At 33.6% G+C, this 22067-nt stretch overlaps 1 protein-coding gene across 2 annotated transcripts in view; it reads left to right on the forward strand.

Moving 5' to 3' along the window:
• LOC114334431 (ribonuclease 3) overlaps positions 1-22067 on the forward strand; it is a 113342-nt gene that overhangs the window by 2771 nt on the left and 88504 nt on the right. For both annotated transcript variants that reach the window (XM_050659623.1, XM_050659624.1), the window contains exon 2: positions 19624-19772. In XM_050659623.1, coding sequence (XP_050515580.1) covers positions 19624-19772 — 149 coding nt within the window. The remainder of the gene's footprint in view (positions 1-19623; positions 19773-22067) is intronic.

The raw sequence follows: 22067 nt of genomic DNA on the forward strand, positions 1-22067 counted from the left end.
CATTCTGTCCATTATACAGCAAACTGAAAATATCTTTTAAAATCAACAAAAAAATATTTCTTCTACGAGTAAAAATATTTTTTAATGAACTTCATAGAAGCACACTAAACATAATGCAGGAGATTAGCAGTGAAGTATGAGGTCTATTTGAGTCATATGATCTTAAAGCCTCAATAAGACTGTATGTTATAACTGAATATTTCACTATAAAAATTAATAAATTTATTTTGAAGATGAGAAAAAAAAAACTTTTTGCAAGATGAGATAATTTTTGACATAGGTACAGTAAAACCTCCGTTAACCCCTTAACGTGCTTACCCGAGTTAACTCGGTTTTAAACTACGTTTCTATTTTCACTTAACCGAGTTAACTTGTGTTTAAAATATTTGTACGATATATAAGACACTAGTGCTAAATAACGGTATCCCAACTTGCAAGGGCGCCCATAACTATGGGCAGGGGGGCCGTAGCCCCCCCTAGCTTTTCGGGTGCTTTAAACTATATAATATGGTTATCCAAAATATATGAAATGTAATCTGCAACATCTTCACGTCTGGCCCCCCTACAAATTTTTATATGGGGGGGGCCCATGTCCACTTGTTTTCTCGTTTCTAATTTTAAACTTTCTACGATCAACTGCCGATTGGGGTGGGATCACGATGAGTAGAATTTTGCTATTTTGATGACATCACGTTCTGCCCTGACTGTGACATACCTCTGTGTGTAACCCCTTGTTTTAGAGTGTATCACACTGTTAACAATATTTAACAGTAAACAATATTTAACAGTATTATACTTAAATAATTGCACTCTTCTTCTCTTACTTGTAGTATTTTGTATGTAAAAAGTTACAACCGAGTTTACTCGGGTGAGCGCATGAGGGTATTTTTTATTTTATATTCTTCTAATAAAATATGCGTTTTGTTACTTTAGATTATATCTAGTGACAATAGTTTGTTCATAGTTTATTTTATTGTAATTAAATAAATAGGTAATTTTTTGATGTATTTTTGCAAATAAATGTGTGCGTTAAGCAGTTAACTGAAACCTTTTTAACCAAAACGGCTGACAATTTCCAATAATTTCGTCAATAAAAGTAATTTTTATCGCAAACCAGAAGCAATTCGATGTTAATTTGTCAATATTGCTTTCATACAACTAAAGAACACAATTAAATATACAACACATTATGAAATCACCTCACAGTATTTTTTAATACCAACTTTCACCAAGAATATTACATAATTTGATACAAGAAGAATAAAAAATAATGTTATTTTTAACCGAAATTCTTGTTATCCGAAACTGCCTTCCCCCCAATTATTTCGGTTAACGGAGGTTTTACTGTATTGTCGACACATCCAACCATTAGTGTAACACGAGGTATATTTGTCTCATAACGCAGCAAAGGTGTTAAATGTTATGTATGACTCAATAGCACAACTTTTTGGTTTAAATATCTTAATTACGAATATTTGTTATATAAAGAAAATTTTTATGTTTGTTAACACATTCACGGACACACTGTCATTGTATACACGTATTCTTATGGAGTAAATGACTTCATACGCAGTCATGACCGTGAATGTGTTAAATAATTCTGTTTTATTTGTTTTTAAGATAAGTGGGACCACTAAGGTAGAAATGCTTTTTTTCTGGAAAACTGTTTTCTTTGATTATTATGGCTAAAAGCATCAATCTTTTATGACACTTAAATATTTTTTCTGAAAAAGTGTTATTAGCAACATAAATATGATCCATTTTGATAGTTTTTGTATTATGTTCTTCTGTTCTTTTTATTAAAAAAATTTACATTCAATATTCTCTATATTGTGGAAGTTTTTACCTAGTTTTGACAGTTTACACTGTACATATAAGACTTTTCTGTTCTGTACCTATAATGTCATCATCATCACTAGTTTTATAACCCTAGGTGAGCCTCAACTTTCCCAGTCTATTTCACCAGTCATTTCTGCTAATCACCAACCATTGCCAATTTTCTGTGTTGATCTTCCTCTTGTCCTCGTCCTAACCATCCCCCAATCTCAGTCTTGGTCTACTTCTAGTCCTATTTCCTACTGGTGCTGCTAAAGGGTTGTCTGGCTGGGTAAGTTTCATTTGCTTTTGACACATGTCCATCCCATCTAAGTCTATCTATTTTTATGAAAGATATTACACCTCTACCATTTAATATTTCTTTATACTTCTCATGTACCCAATTCAAAGATTTTTGAAATACTATTTCTGAAATACTTTTCCAAATACTATTTTCACAGATTGTGCCCATTATTCTTCTTAGCATCTTCCTTTCGAAGATGATTAGACAATTTGGTAGGATATGTGTTCTATCTATTCTTAGTTTGATTTTTTGTCTTAAATTTCTGCTGCTTGTTCAGTCCAAAATAACATTTATTTGCCAGCAGTATCCTTTGTTTTACTTCTTCAGATGTTTCATTATCGCTTATTAGCAGAGAACTCAGATAGGAAAACTTATTTACAACCTTAAAATTATAGTGATCTATGCTAAAGACCTCTTCAGCGTTTCTAGCTCTATCTCTGCTATTTTAGTGCAGATGTTAAGAAGGTGGAAACCATCTCTTGTTTAAGTCCTTATGTTGTGTATGAGATCAAATCCAAATCATGAGCGTAACCCATAATCTGTATTGATTTGTTAGGTTCATTCATGACTATTTAATTCACATCTTAGGAAGTTATCATATGTTGATCTTAAGTCCACAAAAAGATGAAACATATCAATATTAAATTCATTCTTTTTTTCTTCTAAGATTTGACAGAGCATAAAGATTCCATAATGTTAATTGTACCTACTATTTTCTCTCTATTTGTGGATTGTGTGGCTGTAGTGAAAGTTATGTATGCTTGATACATTTGACCAAAACTCTGCTAAATACAAGTCACGATTTAAAGAAGCTTCTTAATCTTTTCCTAATTATCTGCTTACTACAAGCACCAAATATTTTTTCTTTTAGTGGCATTTAAAATTATTTATAAAATTTGTTTTAGATTGTTAACATTTATAAAAAGTAATATACTAGGTCTTTTGAACCAATTTATATAGTAGTAAAGACATTGTATATACCTATAATATTTTGATATTTCATGTTAAAGTTATTATAGATGTTTATCCTTGCTATCTAGTATATTGAAAATGTAATATTCATTAAGTAAAGCCAACTATAGTCTACATCCTACAGCCTCTACTGCATCCCACATTTTGATCTCCATCTTTTTGGTTGGTCCATTCTAATGCTGGTCTCCCTCTGCTCTTCTATTCCCTTGAAACATAATTTAAGGCCTGTTTTAGCCATTATTCGTCTTTCATTCGCATTACATGCCCATATCAATGATTTGGATTCTATTGTATCTACTGTATTGTAAATACTTATAGTCCATGTGGTGAGACCGCTCCCGTCTGAAAAACATTTCTAATTCAGTTTCTCTGCGGATTCATATTCAAAAATGTCCCCTTTAAACAAATCTGAAGGGTGCCGGACGGAATTTTTGGGCAGAAATTGTTTAAACAATTTTTTAAACAAATACAAAAGATCACCTTTTATTGCTCCAAAAAATATATTTTTAGGTTTTTTTGGGTCATTCTAAACAAGAAAGGTATCTTGTGATTTTTCTCAACAATTGACAGTTTTCGAAGGCGATTTAAAATCTAAAAAATGCGAAAATACGCATTTTTGAGGCTTAAAAACTCATATTTAAATTAGTATTTTTAAGGGTGCCAACAACTTGGATTCAATTTTAAACTTTCCGTTTCAAGATTCCGAAGAGTGATCGAGTCTAACTTCAATTTAGACTGTAGTTTTTTAATTGTTAATTATGTATGTCCATCCGATTTTTTGGCCGGTGCGGCCCGCTCTATTTCAAAAGTCTCTTATTTTCCTGCGAAAAATATTTTTTCTAGATTCTTTGGGACATTCTAAATAAAATGAGTTTCTTGAAATTTTTCTCAAAAGTTACTAGTTTTAAAGTTATAAGCGATTTAAAATGCGAAAATGTGTTTTTTTTTGTCATTTTTCGGATTTTAAATCGGTTATAACTTTAAAACTATTAACTTTTGAGAAAAATGTCAAGAAACTTATTTTATTTAGAATGTCCCAAAGAATCTAGAAAAAAATATTTTTCGGAGAAAAATAGGAGATTTTTGAAAATAGTGCGCGCCACACCGCCAAAAAAACTGGATGGACACGCATAATCAACAATTAAAAAACTACGGTCTAAATTGAAGTTAGACCCGATCACTCTTCGGAATCTTGAAAAGGAATGTTTGAACTTTAATCCAAGTTATTGGCACCCTTAAAAATACTAATTTATATATGAATTTTAAGCCTCGAAAATGCGTATTTTCGCATTTTTTAGATTTTAAATCGCCTATAACTCGAAAACTGTCAATTTTTGAGAAAAATCACAAGATACTTTTCTTGTTTAGAATGACCTAAAAAAACCTAAAAATATATTTTTTGGAGCAATAAAAGATGATCTTATGTATTTGTTTAAAAAAATTGTTTAAACAATTTCTGCCCAAAAATTCCGTCCGGCACCCTTCAGATTTGTTTAAAGGGGACATTTTTGAATATGAACCCGCAGAGAAACCGAATTAGAAATGTTTTTCAGACGGGAGCGGTCTCACCACATGGACTATTAGCTTTTATTGAATATCAAGAGATGATTATGTTATGTTTACCATTTACAATGTTTTTGACTATTACATTTGCATGATATATGTCATAGTGGGATTCAATTGTAAGGCTGGAGTGTTTCACATACCAGCATTATAGATAGTACTTAAATTTTTATTTTTACAAAATCAATATAATTAGTAATTAGAATTATGTAATAGAGGAAGTGCCTCATCTTACGAGTCATAAAAAAATGTATGTGTAGTTGTTTCCATTTAACAATTAATTTAAAAAATGACAACTTTTTGTTTGTTGTGATGTTGTTGGGATATCATATCAATTAAAAAAACTCAATGACTAATAGAACTGGAGGTAAAATAATAAAGAGACTAGTTTATTGTAATTATTGTTAGGAGCTGAAAATTTGACCGTTTCTAAATCAAGTATCAATAGTTACATGCTGTAGATTTGAATTATGATTGAGCATAATTTACACTTCCAGTGCTTGTATAACTAAGGGTAAATAACAGAAGCATGCTTAGTGAATTTTTGCCTCATAGAAAGAACAACCTTAACCTTAACCTTGGAAAAACAAGCAAAGAATACTTCAAATTTTGACTAAGTATCTGTGAATATCTCCCAATGTACAGGATATACACAACTAATACACAACTAACTTTCCTCGCTTTCCGAATACTTTACCTTGAAGAATTACCTTCAGTAATCTGTATTTAGTGCCGTTTCTCATTATGTGTCCAAGATATTCTAACTTTCTCCTTTTAATGGTATACATCACCTCTCTTTCTTTGCCCACTCTTCGTAATACGGTCTCGTTGGTTATCTTGTCCTTCCATGATATCCTTAGGATTCGCCTGTATAGCCACATGTCGAAGGTTTCAAGTTTTTTTTCCATTGCTTCAGTGAGTGTCCAGGATTCAACTCCGTAATACAATATTGAGAAGAAATTACATCGTAGGAGCCTTATTTTTATCTCCAGTCTAAGGTTGTGGCTTTTAAAGAGTTTGGCCATGTTATTAAATGCACTCCTAGCCTTCTTTATTCTACATTTTATTTCTTGTCATTTTATTTCACCCTACTTAAAGAAGAAAAATCTGTAGTAGACCCATCAGCAAAAAGCAGCATGCTTTGATTGCTAATACTAAAAGAAGAAGTCAACAACAGCAACATACTAACAATAGCGGAGTAAAGGAAGTCAGAAAACAAGTTCATCTACAATCTCACACACAATACATATGCAAGTCACATTGCACGACCACACATCTATTTATAAAATTTAAAAAAACACAATCACATCTATGATATAGACTACACAAATAAATTAACACAAAATAATACACAAAAACAGCCAGAATTTGATACCACTATAGTTTATTTTTTAACTAAGAGGAGTAAACTAAAAAGACAGACTCACACCCAAGAAAGTCACTAGAAAAATAACCAAATATATCTTTTTTTTTTTTTTTTGGTTGATCATGTCGCCCTTCAACGGTAATCCATAAATATTATATTATATTAATATGTTGCTAAAGAGTTATAAAAATAACTGCTTTTTATATAAAAGCATACTAAAAATCTAAAAATTAAAGGAATAACACAGAAGACAAACAATCGCTGATATAACTTAATTAACCTATGAAATTCCAAGAGTGTCAAAATTTGATAAATGTCATTAGTGTCAAAATTGTATAACAGTGGAGTGAACTTGCCTGCGATTGGACCAATTACAAACAAGCATTACAGCGGGGTAAATTTGAATCACTCCTCTTGGTTTAAAAACAAACATTAGTGTAATAACACCAATTTCAAATTTTTTTTTCAACCGCACATCTGCTGTGGCCTACAAAATCTAGACCAAATATGTCAATTTTTGAAGAGATATACATAACCTAATATGTATAATGAAGTTATAGATCTTCCCAGGAATTTTTTAAAATAAAGTTTTATGAGATTGATTTCCTGAGTGGAAATCGAAACGTGCCACATGAAAACATTTTCAGAACCTTGTTAATTTTTATTTATTTTGATATCTCTATGAGACAAACACCCTGTATATAAAGAAGATTTATTTAATTGATATGATTCATTTTGCATAATGAAGTAAACAACATATTCTAGTTTTCAAATGAAGTTTAACAGTAACCATTTACGAATATTCGTATACAAGGTGAACTACAAAAGACAATTATAATTTTCTCACATTTTCTAAATGTACAATCCTATAGTTTATTATTGATGGATTCGACCGTTACTTGATGGAAGTTCATTTTATCTAACAATAAAACACTGAAAACTTTTGTTTTCTATACTTCCACAAAATTTATTATAACTAAGTGACTACAGCTGCTACTACTAAAAAAATTTAGAATATTTAGGTGTAGAATGTGAAGTAGCGTTAAACAAAACTGCCAAAAACATAGAAAAAAGCATCATTTCAAAATCTATTACTGATGTATGTAGTGAAACTAATAATTCCTGTTTCAAAGAAAACCAAATAGCCGTTTCAATTAAAAATAAATCAATAAAACATGACATAATATTTACAAAAGCAGACAAAGGTAACACTACTATTGCTATCGACAAACGAGACTATAATAACAAAACAATAGAATTTTTAACTAACCAAAACAGTATAAAACTAAACAAAGACCCCACAGAAAAATACCGAAAACAAATTAAACTAGCCATTGAAAATTCAAAATCAATACTAAATCCAACAGAACAGAAATACCTTAATATTATGAACCCACAACCTCCTAAATTATACTCTTTTATTAAACTACACAAACCTGACCACCCAATAAGACCTGTAGTTTCTTTTTATACAGCTTCGTCATATAAACTTTCAAAAAAACTGTCAGATATTATTACAGAATACACTAAATTTTCACCTAAATTCACCGTAAAAAATACACTAGAACTAGTTAATAAAATACAACATTTTCAATTGCCCAACAACTCCAGACTAATTTCATTTGACGTAAAAAATCTTTTTCCTAGTGTTCCTCCTACAGAAACTTTTGTTTTAGTTAAAAATCTTTTAGACCATAATAGTACAAATCCGATCATTGCATCTGAAATTTTACACCTTCTTGAAATTTGCATAAATCAAGACTATTTTGAATTCAATAATCAAATATACACAAACAGTAGTGCAGGACTTATTATGGGTAATCCTCTAAGCCCATTGCTCTCAGATATATTTATGAACCAACTTGAAACAACAATTTCTAAACATCCCGTATTTAAACAGTTCTTATATTGGTGGAGATACGTGGATGATATACTAATATGCTTTACAGGTACTAACAGACAACTTGACCAATTTCTATCATATATTAATTCACTTCATAATAATATTGAGTTTACAATAGAAACAGAACAGAATAACTCCATAAACTTTCTAGATGTAACGATTTCCAGACTACACAACAAACATGAGTTCTCCGTATATCATAAACCTACCCATACTGACACAACTATACACAATTCATCATCCCATCCTACACAACACAAATTAGCCGCCTACCATAGCATGATACATAGACTGACAGAAATTCCCATGACAAAAAATAACTTCGAGATAGAACTAAACATCATTAAACAAATAGCAGTAAACAACGGCTATAACGAACAAACAGTTAACAAAATTTTAAACCAAAAACTCCATAAGAAAGCCCTGAAATTAGTGTATCCACCACCACAGAAAGAACCCAGTACCTTCTGCTCTCTCACATATACTGGCAAGATAACAACAAAGATAGCCAGATACATAAAAAAGAAAGGAATAACACCAGCTTTCAGAACTAACAACAACTTAAGCAAATATATTAAGAACAATAAAAGCCGAAAGAGAAAGCAACTACAGAGTGGTGTGTACAAACTAACTTGTGGTGACTGTCCGAAAACGTACATCGGTCAAACTGGCAGAACTATTGACAAACGGATAGCAGAACACAAAAGGGCATTCAACAATAGAAAAACAGACACTTCTACATACGCACTTCACCTTCTAGATCATAATCATTCTTTCAATGAACAGTTTCAAATTCTACATATTCAAAATAAAGGCCTTAAGCTATCTTTTTTAGAATCTATGGAAATTAATAAACTGAAAAATACAGATATAATTCTGAATGACCAACTCGAGACAAACAGCTCCCCACTCCTCAACCTCTTCAGTTGAAGACTTAAAAAGGCAAACACATTGTAAACTATATCACTTGAGAAAGGCACTCCGCCGAAACAGCTGTAGTCACTTAGTTATAATAAATTTTGTGGAAGTATAGAAAACAAACGCTATAGTTTATTTTTTCAAATGATTGCATTTATGATACTCTTTCATTTTTACGAAGTATTTCCTATACCCATGCTCAATAGTTTCCGAGATATTTTTAATTTTCTTCAAATTTCTGGAATACCTTCAATTTTTGTAGAGTAGAAATAAGTTAGTCTTGTAATAATGTAACAAAATTATTTAATAAATGACTAATAGGTAATAAACATAAACCATAACAATATCCAATGAACTTGAACACCGTTGTATGAAACTCACATTCATTGTCGAATATTAAGTGGAACATTTTGCAGCAGTAAGGGCAAATGATTATTCAGAAAATCCAGATAAGTAGCACCATTCACACAGCCCTCAAAAAAATGGGCTCCATTTACAGTCCTCAACAATACCACCACAAACATTTATAGACCACTTAGTTTGACTATGACTGTTAATGAAGTAGGGATTGCTTGATGCAGAGTAATGAAAATTATGTCGATTTACTATTCCATTGTTGTGAAATATAGCCTTATGTCCAAAAAGCACGTAATGTACTTGTTGCTGAGACCATTGACAATATATCGAATGTCAATTCTTGACGTATCTGTATGCGACAGAGATGTATTTTATATTTACGAAGGATTTTGACTGTCAAATGTTGACTTATATTATGTTGACGTGAAATTTCACCAGTGCTGATGTGGGGAGTTTCATTAGTAGCTAACAGTACATCCTATTCCTTTTCTTCACTTATCACAGTTTTGGCAGTTTTGGTTCTCCAATTTATGGTTCTCTAAAATTAAAGACAAGCCATACAGAGTAATTAAAATGGTAATAATATAAAACTGTAATTTTTTCAAAACTGTTTTACAGTTGTTAACTGATGCAAGCGGCCTTTTACATATTCATTATTGCTTGTCCTAATCGACAGTTATGCACGTTTTACTAAAAACTTCCCCGATTATCGATCAATGTCGCCCTAAAAACTCACCCTGTATGTAGATATTTACAATTTGTCAGCTATCGATAACTCTTAATGCATAATGCATGTTGAAATTTTAAAGAAATAATAAACACTATAGAAAATAAAATCTAAAGCCTTTAAATCGAACGCCCATTATGACAAAAATAACACAACAGAAGTGTAAGAATGCTTTTTGTACACAGCATGGACTCCAACGGCAATGGTCTCTCCACAAAAGACTTCGCGCCATCGGCGCCATCGATGCGAAACAACTATCTCGAGGCCACAGAAGACTTGGATTTCGTCTATGACGATTGTGACATACACGCGAACGAAATAGCAGAGTTGTACAGCTACACGGAGCATGAAGACCTCCATCTTAACCTGTCCTCCTTCGAAGACCAGCTGAAAGAGTACGACACGCCGCAATTGTGGAGACAGCTGAACAACACCAAGCGAAGATCGGTGGTTCTGAAGATTCTCGATCAGTTGGAGCTCAGCGACAAAGTGAAGAGGATGAAGGGCGCTAGGTGCATCTTGTACATCGCTCAAGGGAGTTGGCTAGGCATCCAGAGCGATACCGATCAAATCAAATACGCTAAAGAGAACTGTATCTTGCTCTATCAGCTAGGTACTTTTAATGCTTTCGTAGATCTGTTAAACTTGGAGGTAGATAACAACGACGTCTCAATCAATAGGTCTTCTATATGCATGAGCGATTCCGAAGACCTAAGAATAATTCTCTCTGTATTATACACCATAGTCGAAGTACTTAGAAGCGAGAAAGACAACTATCCCGATCTATATAAAGCGTTCTGTGCAGACCTTATGAACTCTGAAGATCTATTGATAACGAAACTGTTTAACATGCTAACTAAATTTTGCGCTGGGTCTTCGTCGCATTTCCCTATTAAGAAGATCCTGCTGTTGTTGTGGAAGTTGATTTTGGTTACCTTGGGCGGAATAAAGGAAGTAAATGATTTGAAGTTGGAAACCAGGAAAAAGTATGGCTTGGAGCCACTAAACGAAGACTCAGACAAAATTGTTAGCCAAATGAGGCCCTCCTCGCCTCCTACATTCCCCCCTGATCTTCTCGAGGACCAGAACCAAAGAAGGAAAAGAAGTCTCATTAAACAAAGTAGTTTAGAAGATTTTGAACCGTGTGATATGGATTCCGCTGAAGGGGATCAAACGTACATGACTTACAACACCTCTTCAAAACCTTCATTTGATTCTCATTATGTTATGGATTCTTCTAGATATTCAAAGCTGCCGTGGAAGCCGAAAGTGCACAAGATTGAGGTTGATATGTTTCTAAATATGGCCAGGGAGAAATTTTTGGGGTACAGCTTAGAGGGCGACGATACGACGATCTTTGGTTTACCTAAACCGATACACGAAAGCATTAATACGTTAAAAGAGCATGTTTACACGTCTGTAGCTGAACTGCAGATACAAAGAGAAGAAGAAATTAATAGGAATCCTCTAACTACCAAAGACGACATAGATCTTTCACCGGTTGAAATACTGTATCAGTCTATATTCCCTAATTTGCCCCAATACATGATTTGTCTGTTGAAAATTCTTTTAGCTACCATGTCTAGAGCTAAAAGTAGCTCCGACTCTATTAATATACTGGGTGATATTTTACCTAAAGAAATGCCCTTGACCAATTTCCAATCTCTAAAGCTAGGCATCGATGTTAATAGACACAAGGAAATTATAGTCAAAGCTGTCTCGGGAATATTGATCCTCCTTTTGAAACACTTCAAACGAAATCATATTTATCAGTTTGAGTTTATGTCCCAACACCTGGTGTTTGCCAACTGTATCCCCCTCATCCTCAAATTCCACAATCAAGAAATAATGAATTACATAAAAGCCGGTAACGATATTCCCGTTTTTGATTTCCCTTCCTGCGTTTTGGGAGATGGAGTCGAACTCAGTTCGAGCATAGAAATAGGCTGCGACACTAAGTATTGCTGGAGAAACGTTTTCTCCAGCATCAATTTGCTCAGAGTACTTAACAAGCTTTGCAAATGGAAGAATTCTAGGATAATGGTCTTGGTCGTGTTTAAATCTGCTCCGATCCTGAAGAGAATTCTAAAAGTTCGTCACGGAATGTCTCAACTCTATGTACTGAAGCTGCTGAAGATGCAGACGAAGTACTTGGGAAGGAATTGGCGAAAGTCTAATTTGAAGACCGTCAGTTTGATCTACCAGAAAGTGAGGCATCACTTGAACGACGATTGGGCGTTCGGTAACTTCTTGGACGCCAAACCTTGGGACTATCAGTCGGAAGAAATCACTTTGCGGACTGCTGTTGACAAATTCAACAATCGCAGATATGTTAAGAGTTTGGAAGCAGACCTAGACTTGGAGCCTGTCGATAATAACTTGACTAGCGTCTTGGGACACGAGCTAGACTTTTCTGAGAGTTTTCAAAAGAACTACTATCTATGGTTAGAGGATGAGGTGTTCCAGAATGCTGTTGAATGGGACAGTCTGTTTTAAATGTCGTAATTAACCTTCACCTTCATCCAATTTTACGCACTGTAATGTTCTTATCACCCTTCAAGTTGGCGTCTCTTCGCTTTGTGTTATCTTTCAGTGTTTCTGCTGTATAAGTGCAAGATTTGTTGTTTTGTTGTCTGAATATCTGCGTATATATATCTCCTTGCACCACCACTCATTTAAGTGATTCAGATTTGCTGTATCGTTATTTCTCCATTCCACTCTCTGTGTTTAGGTTCTAGCGAGCATCAGAATCCATGACCAGTATTATAACTTGATTCTAGACTTGTTTTTTCAGACATATTGGTAATTATTCACAAGTGATCTTCTCCTCGTGGCTCTGAAAGGACACCGCACACATCTTATGGAAAATATGTCACTCAAATGAAATAAAATTTACGTGAATAGATTGGTCTTGAGATTACACTAATTTCATATAATTGCGCCAACTCTGTATTTTGAATAATAAGAGCGTAAATTGATAAAAATAAATCTGAAATAAAATGGGAATGTACGTGTGTCAAAGAGAGAAAACAGATTTTGTAATTCGCTTACTCCATAAATCTTTCTGATAAATTAAGGCAGAGGTTTACTCTTACCTTATCTTATTATTATTGACAATAAAGTAGGTATAATTTGGTCAGTTGTACTGCCTCTAATCGGCTTAAGCTAATAGTGGGTAGGCTGATTCAGTAGCCGCTAGACTAATATTATTTATGAATGACAGTTTTGTGGACTGCAAAAAATGCGATTTCGATAAACTTTAATTACAATTAACGCCCTATTTAAGCAAAATTCAGCGTTGGCGCAACGGTATGAAATGATTGAAATTTCGAGACCAATCTATTCATGTAAATTTTATTTCATTTGAGTGACATTATATTTTCCATAACGTGTGTGCAGTGTCCTTTGGTAGTCTTTGTAAACTTTTGCACAATTCGTTCAGTAAATGAATATCTGTCCTTTCTACCTCGTCTAATAGTTTCTGTATTTATCATTCATATACTCAATTCATATTCTTAATCAATAATACACACATTCTACTTTACGCCATTTTAAGTCTATTGTATCGAAACCCTCTTAGAAATCCAGAAAGATTAAACCATCTATTTATCATACGTCCCTTAACAACAATGTTCCCTGACACCTGTCCCATATGTGTTACATGTCATCTGTCATGTGTCTAATATTTGAATTTACAACGGTTAGTTTTTGACGTAGGTACAGCTAGAAGTTATAAGGTTTGTTCCAACTCGATACAAAACCGTTCTTCAATCGTTATGCGCATGCGCAATAACGAATAATTATGCGCAGTATCACATTTTTCGTTATTGCGCATACTCGTAACCGTTCAAGAACGGTTTTGTATCGATTTGAAACAAACCTATTGAGATCGGAGAAGTGTGTACGAAAAATAAATTTCATTTGACGATGTTTATACTATTTAATTTTTGTTACATATTGTATTTAAACAAACACGTAATTTATATCGATGATACATGTAAAATAAATCTTTTCTTTAATGCGGTGTTTGTTTCTCTACGCTCTGACTTGGATGAGGTTATGAAGAATAAGGAAAATAAAGAATATTGTAAGTAAATATTGAAAATAATAATGAATATTGAAAATAAAGTATTGTAAGAATAAAACCTGACTGGTTTTGCTCAAATATTTCGATGATTATTTCATTAATAGGAGATTCTCACCAATAGAAAGCTACAGAAATAAAAATTAAAGTGATAATAAACAAACAATAAAAACAAAAACCCTCTATCTACATTCCTGCTTCCAAGATCGAGGTTGACAAGAATCCCTGTTGTTTTATATATACAGGGTGAGTTTTTAGTGCGACATTGGTCCATAATTTCATTATGGTACAGAATATCCAAAAAACTTATTTAGAAAAAATGTAGGCAATGATACTCTCCAGGCTTGGATAATATGCAGAATTCTACAAGATGATTATTATCTACGTGGTAAAGCAGATGTACAATTTTTTAAATGGGACACACTGTATATTTTCTCATCTTTAGATTACTCTCATTATTTCTGTTTTTACAACATGAAGTTTCACACTACTCTATAGAAAGTATATAAATTATATACTACACTGTATATAAAGAAATAAACCCACTGTTTATAAAGATGGAATAAATAAGTAAGTATTCATACATAATATAAGATATAATATACGTAATAAGATAAACAATATGGTCTAGTTTTCAAAAAAAGTTAGACAGAAATCATTGACCAATATTCGTATACAGGGTGAATTACAGAAGAAAATTACGATTTTCTCATATGAATAAATGTACAACCCTATATTTTACTTTTTCAAAAGATTGCATTTATGATACTCTTTCATTTTTATGAAGCATTTCCTAGACCTAATCTCATTGATTTCCGAGATATTTTTAGTTTTCTTCAAATTTCGGGAATATCTTCCAATTTTTTAAGTAGAAATAACCCAGTCTTGTGTAATAGTACGCATATAACCAAATTAATATTATTCAATGAATAACTATACAAAATATAATTCAAACAACATGCAATAAATGTAACAGTTTTTAGATTAATGTTATATCTTAAAATAACTTTTGAATCACTGATTTTTAGGAAAAGCGCAAAAACACGTCAAATAATATTTGAAGGGAGAGACATTATGCCATATTTAAATTTGCTGGGAAAGCCACCCTCTCACCCCCCGAACTATTCCTTATTTTTTTTTAATTACTACAACCTTTTTTTATTTGATATTTGGATTCTCCTCGTTGTACTGATTTGAAAAATGTATAACACATGATGCTTATAGTGATTAGTTTATGAGAAAAATAAATACAAAAGCAGGAAATCTGGATTGAAATAGTTATTATTTATGAAACAGTTCGTGAAGTATGCTTTTTGCGAACGCACGCAATGTTTAGAGCACGAGCGACAGCGGGGCGAGTGCTATACATCGCGTAAGTTCACAAAAAGTACTTCACACACAGTTTCATACAATATTTTATCTACGAAAAACAAATAAAAAAACTGTAACTCTTCGTCACTGGAATTCATTTCTATTCTACAATTTTTAGAACTTTGACATTTAAAAATTCTAACTTCTTTCAAACCACAAAACTGTCAAAACCTTTGTTGTAATTTATTCCTCACATGTCATCACCATGACAACGCGAAAGTTAAGGATGTTTGATTATATGAAAGTGTGCCAAAAAACAGTAAATCCTATTTAAAATACATTGTTACTTCACACACTGCTGTCTATAATGACAGTTTTCACAAACTAAAAATGTATACATAATATGAGATTTATCTACTCATATTATGTATAAGTTTTTAGTTTGTGAAAACTGTCATTATCGACAGCAGTGCGTGAAGGATTTAAAGTGCGCGTGAAGTAACAATGTATTTTAAATGGGATTTACTTTTTCACACTGTTTTTTTGGCACACTTTCATATAATCAAATATCCTAACTTTCGCGTTGTCATGGTGATGACATGTGAGCAATAAATTACGACAAAAGTTTTGACAGTTGCGTGGTTTGAAAGAAGTTAGAATTATTAAATTTCAAAGTTCTAAAAATTGTAGAATAGAAATGAATTCCAGTGACAAAGAACTACAGTTTTTTTATTTATTTATCCTAGATAAAATATTGTATGAAACTGTGCGTGAAGTACTTTTTGCGAACTTACGCGATGTATAGCACTTGCTCCGCTGTCGCACGTGCTCTAAACATCGCGTGCGTTCGCAAAAAGCATACTTCACGAACTGTTTCATAAATAACTATTGTTTAATAATACGAAGCAAGTTTTCAATCCTAATAGCAAATAATTAATATTGAAAAATATCAAAAATCACTAAAAGATTTTTAAATTGAAAACTTACTGGTACATCCCCATGTATACGCCTCCAAGACTTCTACAATTTGCAAGTCATATGGATGCTGCAGTAAAGACGATAGGGAAGGAATTCTAAACCTTGCAATTCAAATCCCCCGTCTGCAGCCGGCTAGGAACTGAAAGATGCACCATAGTTACTCTACTGAGTAATACGAAAATAAAATAATAAAAATGTGTACCATTTTTATTCGACTGCAATACGTAGGAAAAACAATCTTACTTTTTAATTAGAATAAGGAGTGCAGCCAGTCCCTTTAACTGCAGTTTTCTGCTCTTATTGGAGCGTCATCAGAAGGAACGTAGGCACTGTTCTCCTTAATCCAATCAAATTGCATCGAAAGGTTTTCCCAAATATTGCAGCCAAAGTGATGGTAATGGGTGGCTAGCGCCATATTACGGCCAGATGGCGCTAGCCACCCATTACCATCACTTTGGCTGCAATATTTGGGAAAACCTTTCGATGCAATTTGATTGGATTAAGGAGAACAGTGCCTACGTTCCTTCTGATGACGCTCCAATAAGAGCAGAAAACTGCAGTTAAAGGGACTGGCTGCACTCCTTATTCTAATTAAAAAGTAAGATTGTTTTTCCTACGTATTGCAGTCGAATAAAAATGGTACACATTTTTATTATTTTATTGTTTAATATTTTATTACAAACATTTAGAATGAACATTTCACTACCAAAAATTTATACAATAATAATTTATTGTTCAAAATGTCTGCCATTTATTAGCTATATACTATTGTATGGAGGTGAATGGCAGTGATTTTGAACAATTTTATTGTAAAAATTTTTAGTAGTAAAATGTTCATTCTAAATGTTTGTAATGTTAAAGAAAGATTTTTTTTTCAATCCAGTTTTCTTGCTTTTGTATTTATTTTTCTCATAAACTAATCACTATTAGGTAAGCATAATGTGTTATTCATTTTTGAAATCAGTACAAAGAGGAGAATCCAAATATAAAACAAAAATATGTGGAAGTAATTTAAAAAAAATTAAGGGATGATTCAGGGGCCAGAGGGTGCCTTTCCCCGCAAGCTTAAGTATGGCATAACGTCTCGTCCTTATTCAAATATTATTTGACATGTTTTTGCGCTTTTTCTAAAAATGGTTTAAAAGTTATGTAATGTGGAAAGTTTTATCTGAAAATTACTGTATAAACGATGTTATTGGCAGGACCGCGCCGTCCAGAAGGGCGAAGGCCCCGGCGCCGTATTAAAAAGGCGCCGGTAGGTGCCGAAAAAATTTTTTTGACAATACCGAAATTACCAGAAATTTTTTTTTTTTACCAGAAACAATAAATAAAAGTAATGGCATTGACTAAGGACAAGAAGGATTTTACCCACTGGTAAATTCAAACCAGAAATATTAGCAATATTTTATTGTAAAATTGAAAACTTACCAATCGTAGGTAAATAAAAATAGCAGCTATAGTATTACTTTGATCCCATAAGTGTACGAGACCTTATTTATCTCACCTGAACTGTTTGAACTATATATCTGAACTATACTGTCTGAACTATATGTTGAACTATATGTTTGTTCTGTGATAGTGTAATCGTTGTTTTTTGTAAATAACGAAGAAGTGAAGTCAAGCATTTCAAGAATAATGAAAGGACAAGCAGTTGGAAAAGATGATATTTCTGAGGAAGTGTGGAGAGCGTTACGGGAGACAGGAACAACGTGGCTAACAGGTTTATTTAATATAATTATGGACTTTGGACAAATGCCAGACCAATGGAGAATCAGTAAATTAGTACCTGTTTACAAAAACATGGGAGATACAACAATGTACAAACTACAGAGCCATAAAACTACTTAGTCACACCATGAAAATATGGGGGAGAGTAATTGATAATGATTACAATATGTGATAATCAATTTGGGTTTGTGCAGGGCAGATCAACAACAGATGCAATTTTCATTATCATGCAGCTGATGAAAAAATACAGGAATAAAGAAACAAACGCTTATAATATGATGGTAAATCTTTAGAATTTCTCCGAAATTCCTCGAAAGATTCTGTGGTGGGCACTCAATAACAAAGGAGTTCCGGATGCATATGAGAATGAAGAGACTGATAAATTTCATGTGAAAGTAGGATTGCACGTATTCTTATTAGTTTTGGATCAGATAACAGCGAAGCTACAGGGTAACATTCCCTGGTTCTTAATGTATGCTGTTCGTGTAGTGTTAGTATGAAATAGTAAAAGCGACTTAGAACAAAAACTGGAACAGTGGAGACAAGCTTTTGAGGAAAAGGGTTTAAAACTTTTTGAAAAGTAATACTTTTAACTTAACTACCTACGATCGGTATTACAGAGTAATGGGGAAATAGATGGAGATGGATGTAGTGGAATTAGAGTTGGATAGATGAAGTGAAATGAAACGAGTGGTTTGTTGCGTGACAGAAAAATTCCAGTGAAGCTGAAGGGAAAATTCTATAAGACAGCCATAAGGCCAGCTATGATGTACGGAAGTGAATGTTGGACAGTTAAAAAGAAAGAAGAATAACCAGTGCATGTGGCAGAAATGAGAATGCTTAGATGGATGAATGGAGTGACAAAGAAGGATGCGGTTGGGAATGAGTATATTAGGGGAAGTCTAGGGTTGACACCAATAGATGCCAAAATGAGAGAGCATAGGTTAAGATGGTTTGGTCATGTTCAACGTCGAGACGTTAGTCACCCAATACGAAGAATTCTTGAACTGCAGGTTCCTGGAAGGAGTAAGAGAGGAACACAAAAGAAGACCTGGGAGGAGAGGCTTAGGAAGGACATGTCGGTAAAGGGGATTAATATCTATATGATCCGAGACAGAAACTTATGGAGATATGCAAATAGGGAAGCTGACCCCGCATAGAGATAAAGGCAAAGAGAATGATGATGAAACAAATAGTTTGTAGGTTTTCGCTTTGAGCATATACATATAAATAGGTAACAGTTATGTACCATTTTTGACAAAAATTTTTTATACAATGACAATGACATTACAAAGATAGCTCCAATATTGTCATATTTCGCCAGTACTCACGTTGGAATTGTTTCAATGTCAACGCCACCATAGTCACGCATGGAGCGAATATGGTAAACCGATTCAATAAGTTGCAAAAAACTACTTACAAATGGAGGAGGAAAGGGGCGCCTAAAATTTCTTGCCCCGGGGCGCTTGAAACTGGTTATTGGCATTCGAACAAGTAATATTAATCCGTTTGTATATATGTATTTTGTTTCATGTCTAGCATATATTTCAGTTAATACACTGTTTGGAAGTAAAATGGTTGCTATTATCTATTTTAGAAAATATAGGTCTCCATCGCCTAGTAGATATAGAAGATCCCGCAGCAGAGATAGGGACCGCTATGGTAGAAAACGAAGTGTAGATAAAAAGAGACGATATTCCCGAGATAGGAGTCGTTCCAGATCAAGTACCAGGTCCAGATCACGTGGTAAGTAAGACCAATGCAAGTCTCGTTGGGCGATTATTAAAAATCTTCACACTAATCAAAATACTTTATGACGAGGTGTACGACACGGGCCGTCGAACAACCGGGTTCCGCACGGGGTGTTGATTTATACTACAACGGGTCGCTTACGGCATCTGCACGGATTTTTTAAAATTTAGTTTTATTTGCTAGTGTCTTCAGTGGGTTTAAAAAAATGAATTTTACAAACATAAAATTCTTAGCTGCAGCTTTGGTTGAAGATGAAAGAAGGAAAAGGTGATGTGCAGTCCACCCAGCATGGATATCATACATAGCTGGGTAATTCCTCACACACTCAATTAACTGTTTGTCATTCATTGTAGAATGTAACTTCTTCTTTAGCGGCCCCTTTTGGTCCAGTCGTTGACATAGGCCTTCCCTTGTGTTTTCCATATTCGCCTGTCTTGCTCTATCTGATGCCAGTGTCTTTCTGCCTTTTCCTTAATATTGGCAATTCTATATGTGCTCCTTGGTCGCCATAGTATTTTTCTCTTTTAACACTTCTTTTCGCTTTCTCTTGCCACATATCCTGCCCATTTCCATTTAGATTTTGCGATAGCTTTGATAATTTCTTTTACTTTGGTTCTTATTAAATCTTCGTTTCTCATATGATCTTCTAAACTTACATTTCTCATAAGTCTCTCAGTAGCTCTTTGAATTGTTCTAAGTCTATTGAGAGATTGGGTAGTAAGTGTCATGTGTCATAAAACTTATCGCTTTAAATTAAGAGCATACAGTAGCGCGTCATCAATATAACTTCGGGAGATAGTATCATACCTTTTTTCGCGAGGTCTGCGAAACTTTGGCAACAGTGGTAATTTTTGACATTATCTAGGATCAATATTTTGACATTATCTAAGATCAATATGTTGACAATTATACTCATAGGCGCGCTAAATGGAAGTAATAGAAAACAATTTTGTAATTAGTAAATCAGCCGTGTGATATAACCACAGTATAAAGAGGGACAGTAGAACCACTCTCCGAAAAATTGGAAGTAAAATCTGTAGTCGCGCATGGCGACCGCGCAATGTTGGCAGTCGCTTTTGCCCCACTCTCGCATTGCTATTCGCATAGAAACGTACGGCTTTAAACAGGGAAAACCCGCATCCACCACTGGTGAATTACCAATTGCGTACTGCCGGTATTACTTCCTGAGATCAAAGCGCCGACAGAAGAGTGATTTTACTGTGGAACCTCTATATACTGTGCCCATAACTATTTAGGTAAAATTTGGTGTGATGTATTCTTCACAGTTATGAGATAGTTATTTCTTCAGCGTTATATTAGAAATAACATTTGAGGAACAAAGTTTGACGTAACAAAGAGAACCTTATGTAGAAATAGTACAAGTTGGAGTGAGCGCGAGAGATTGTTCGGAACATGCTACAGGATGGGTAGTTGACCATAAAAGTAAATACCCATCGTCGGCCACCGTCAATAGAGCTTTTCATTCACAGTCATTTGTTTCGAGCTTTTATCATATGTTGTATAATCTGTGGATAATATTAATATACACGGATTATACGACATATGACAGAAGCTCGAAACAAATGACAATCGATGAAAAGCCCTATTGCCGAACAGCAAACAGCTGTTCGGGTTCGGTGGTATTTCAAACGGTAGATAGAAACAGGGTTGCCAGTTTGGAGTATTTTCCCACAACTTTGGGGTAATTTGAAAGCGTCTAGGGAAAAGTAGAAATTGTAGTGAGATTTTTTGGGGGCGGAAAATTATGGAGGATTTTAAGGGATCATGGTAAATTAAATTTGAGAATGTACATATAACTGTATATTATACTCCCATATAATCGAGACGATAGGAACTATTAATTATTTGCAGGGCCCTCGTTGATAAGTAGTATAATTTTGGTTTACTGTTCTATTCATTTGACTACTAATTTATTAAAATGCGGCAAAAATGTATTTGAGCTTCAATTTGAGGGAATTTCAGTTTCTAAGTGGGGGATTTATAAAATATCATCTGGCAACTCTGGATAGAAAGCTCTCGATTTGATTTTTGTATAATTTTTAAAATTGTATTACCCTTCTATTCTTAATTATTAAATTATTAGCTTCTAAATTCACTTGATTTCTGTCAAACAAGTCAAAAGATGAGCCTAACCTTACATAACTACAGAGTTATCTCATAACTTGAGGTTTAACGTCGCGTTATAAAGTGACAGTTGATATATCAGATAACTCAAGAACTGTCAAGAAATAAGGCAAGTAGTTAAGTTAAATATGATACATCACACCA

The sequence above is a fragment of the Diabrotica virgifera genome, chromosome 8 (genome assembly GCF_917563875.1).
Source record: "Diabrotica virgifera virgifera chromosome 8, PGI_DIABVI_V3a".
In the NCBI taxonomy this organism is placed as follows: Eukaryota; Metazoa; Arthropoda; class Insecta; order Coleoptera; family Chrysomelidae; genus Diabrotica; species Diabrotica virgifera.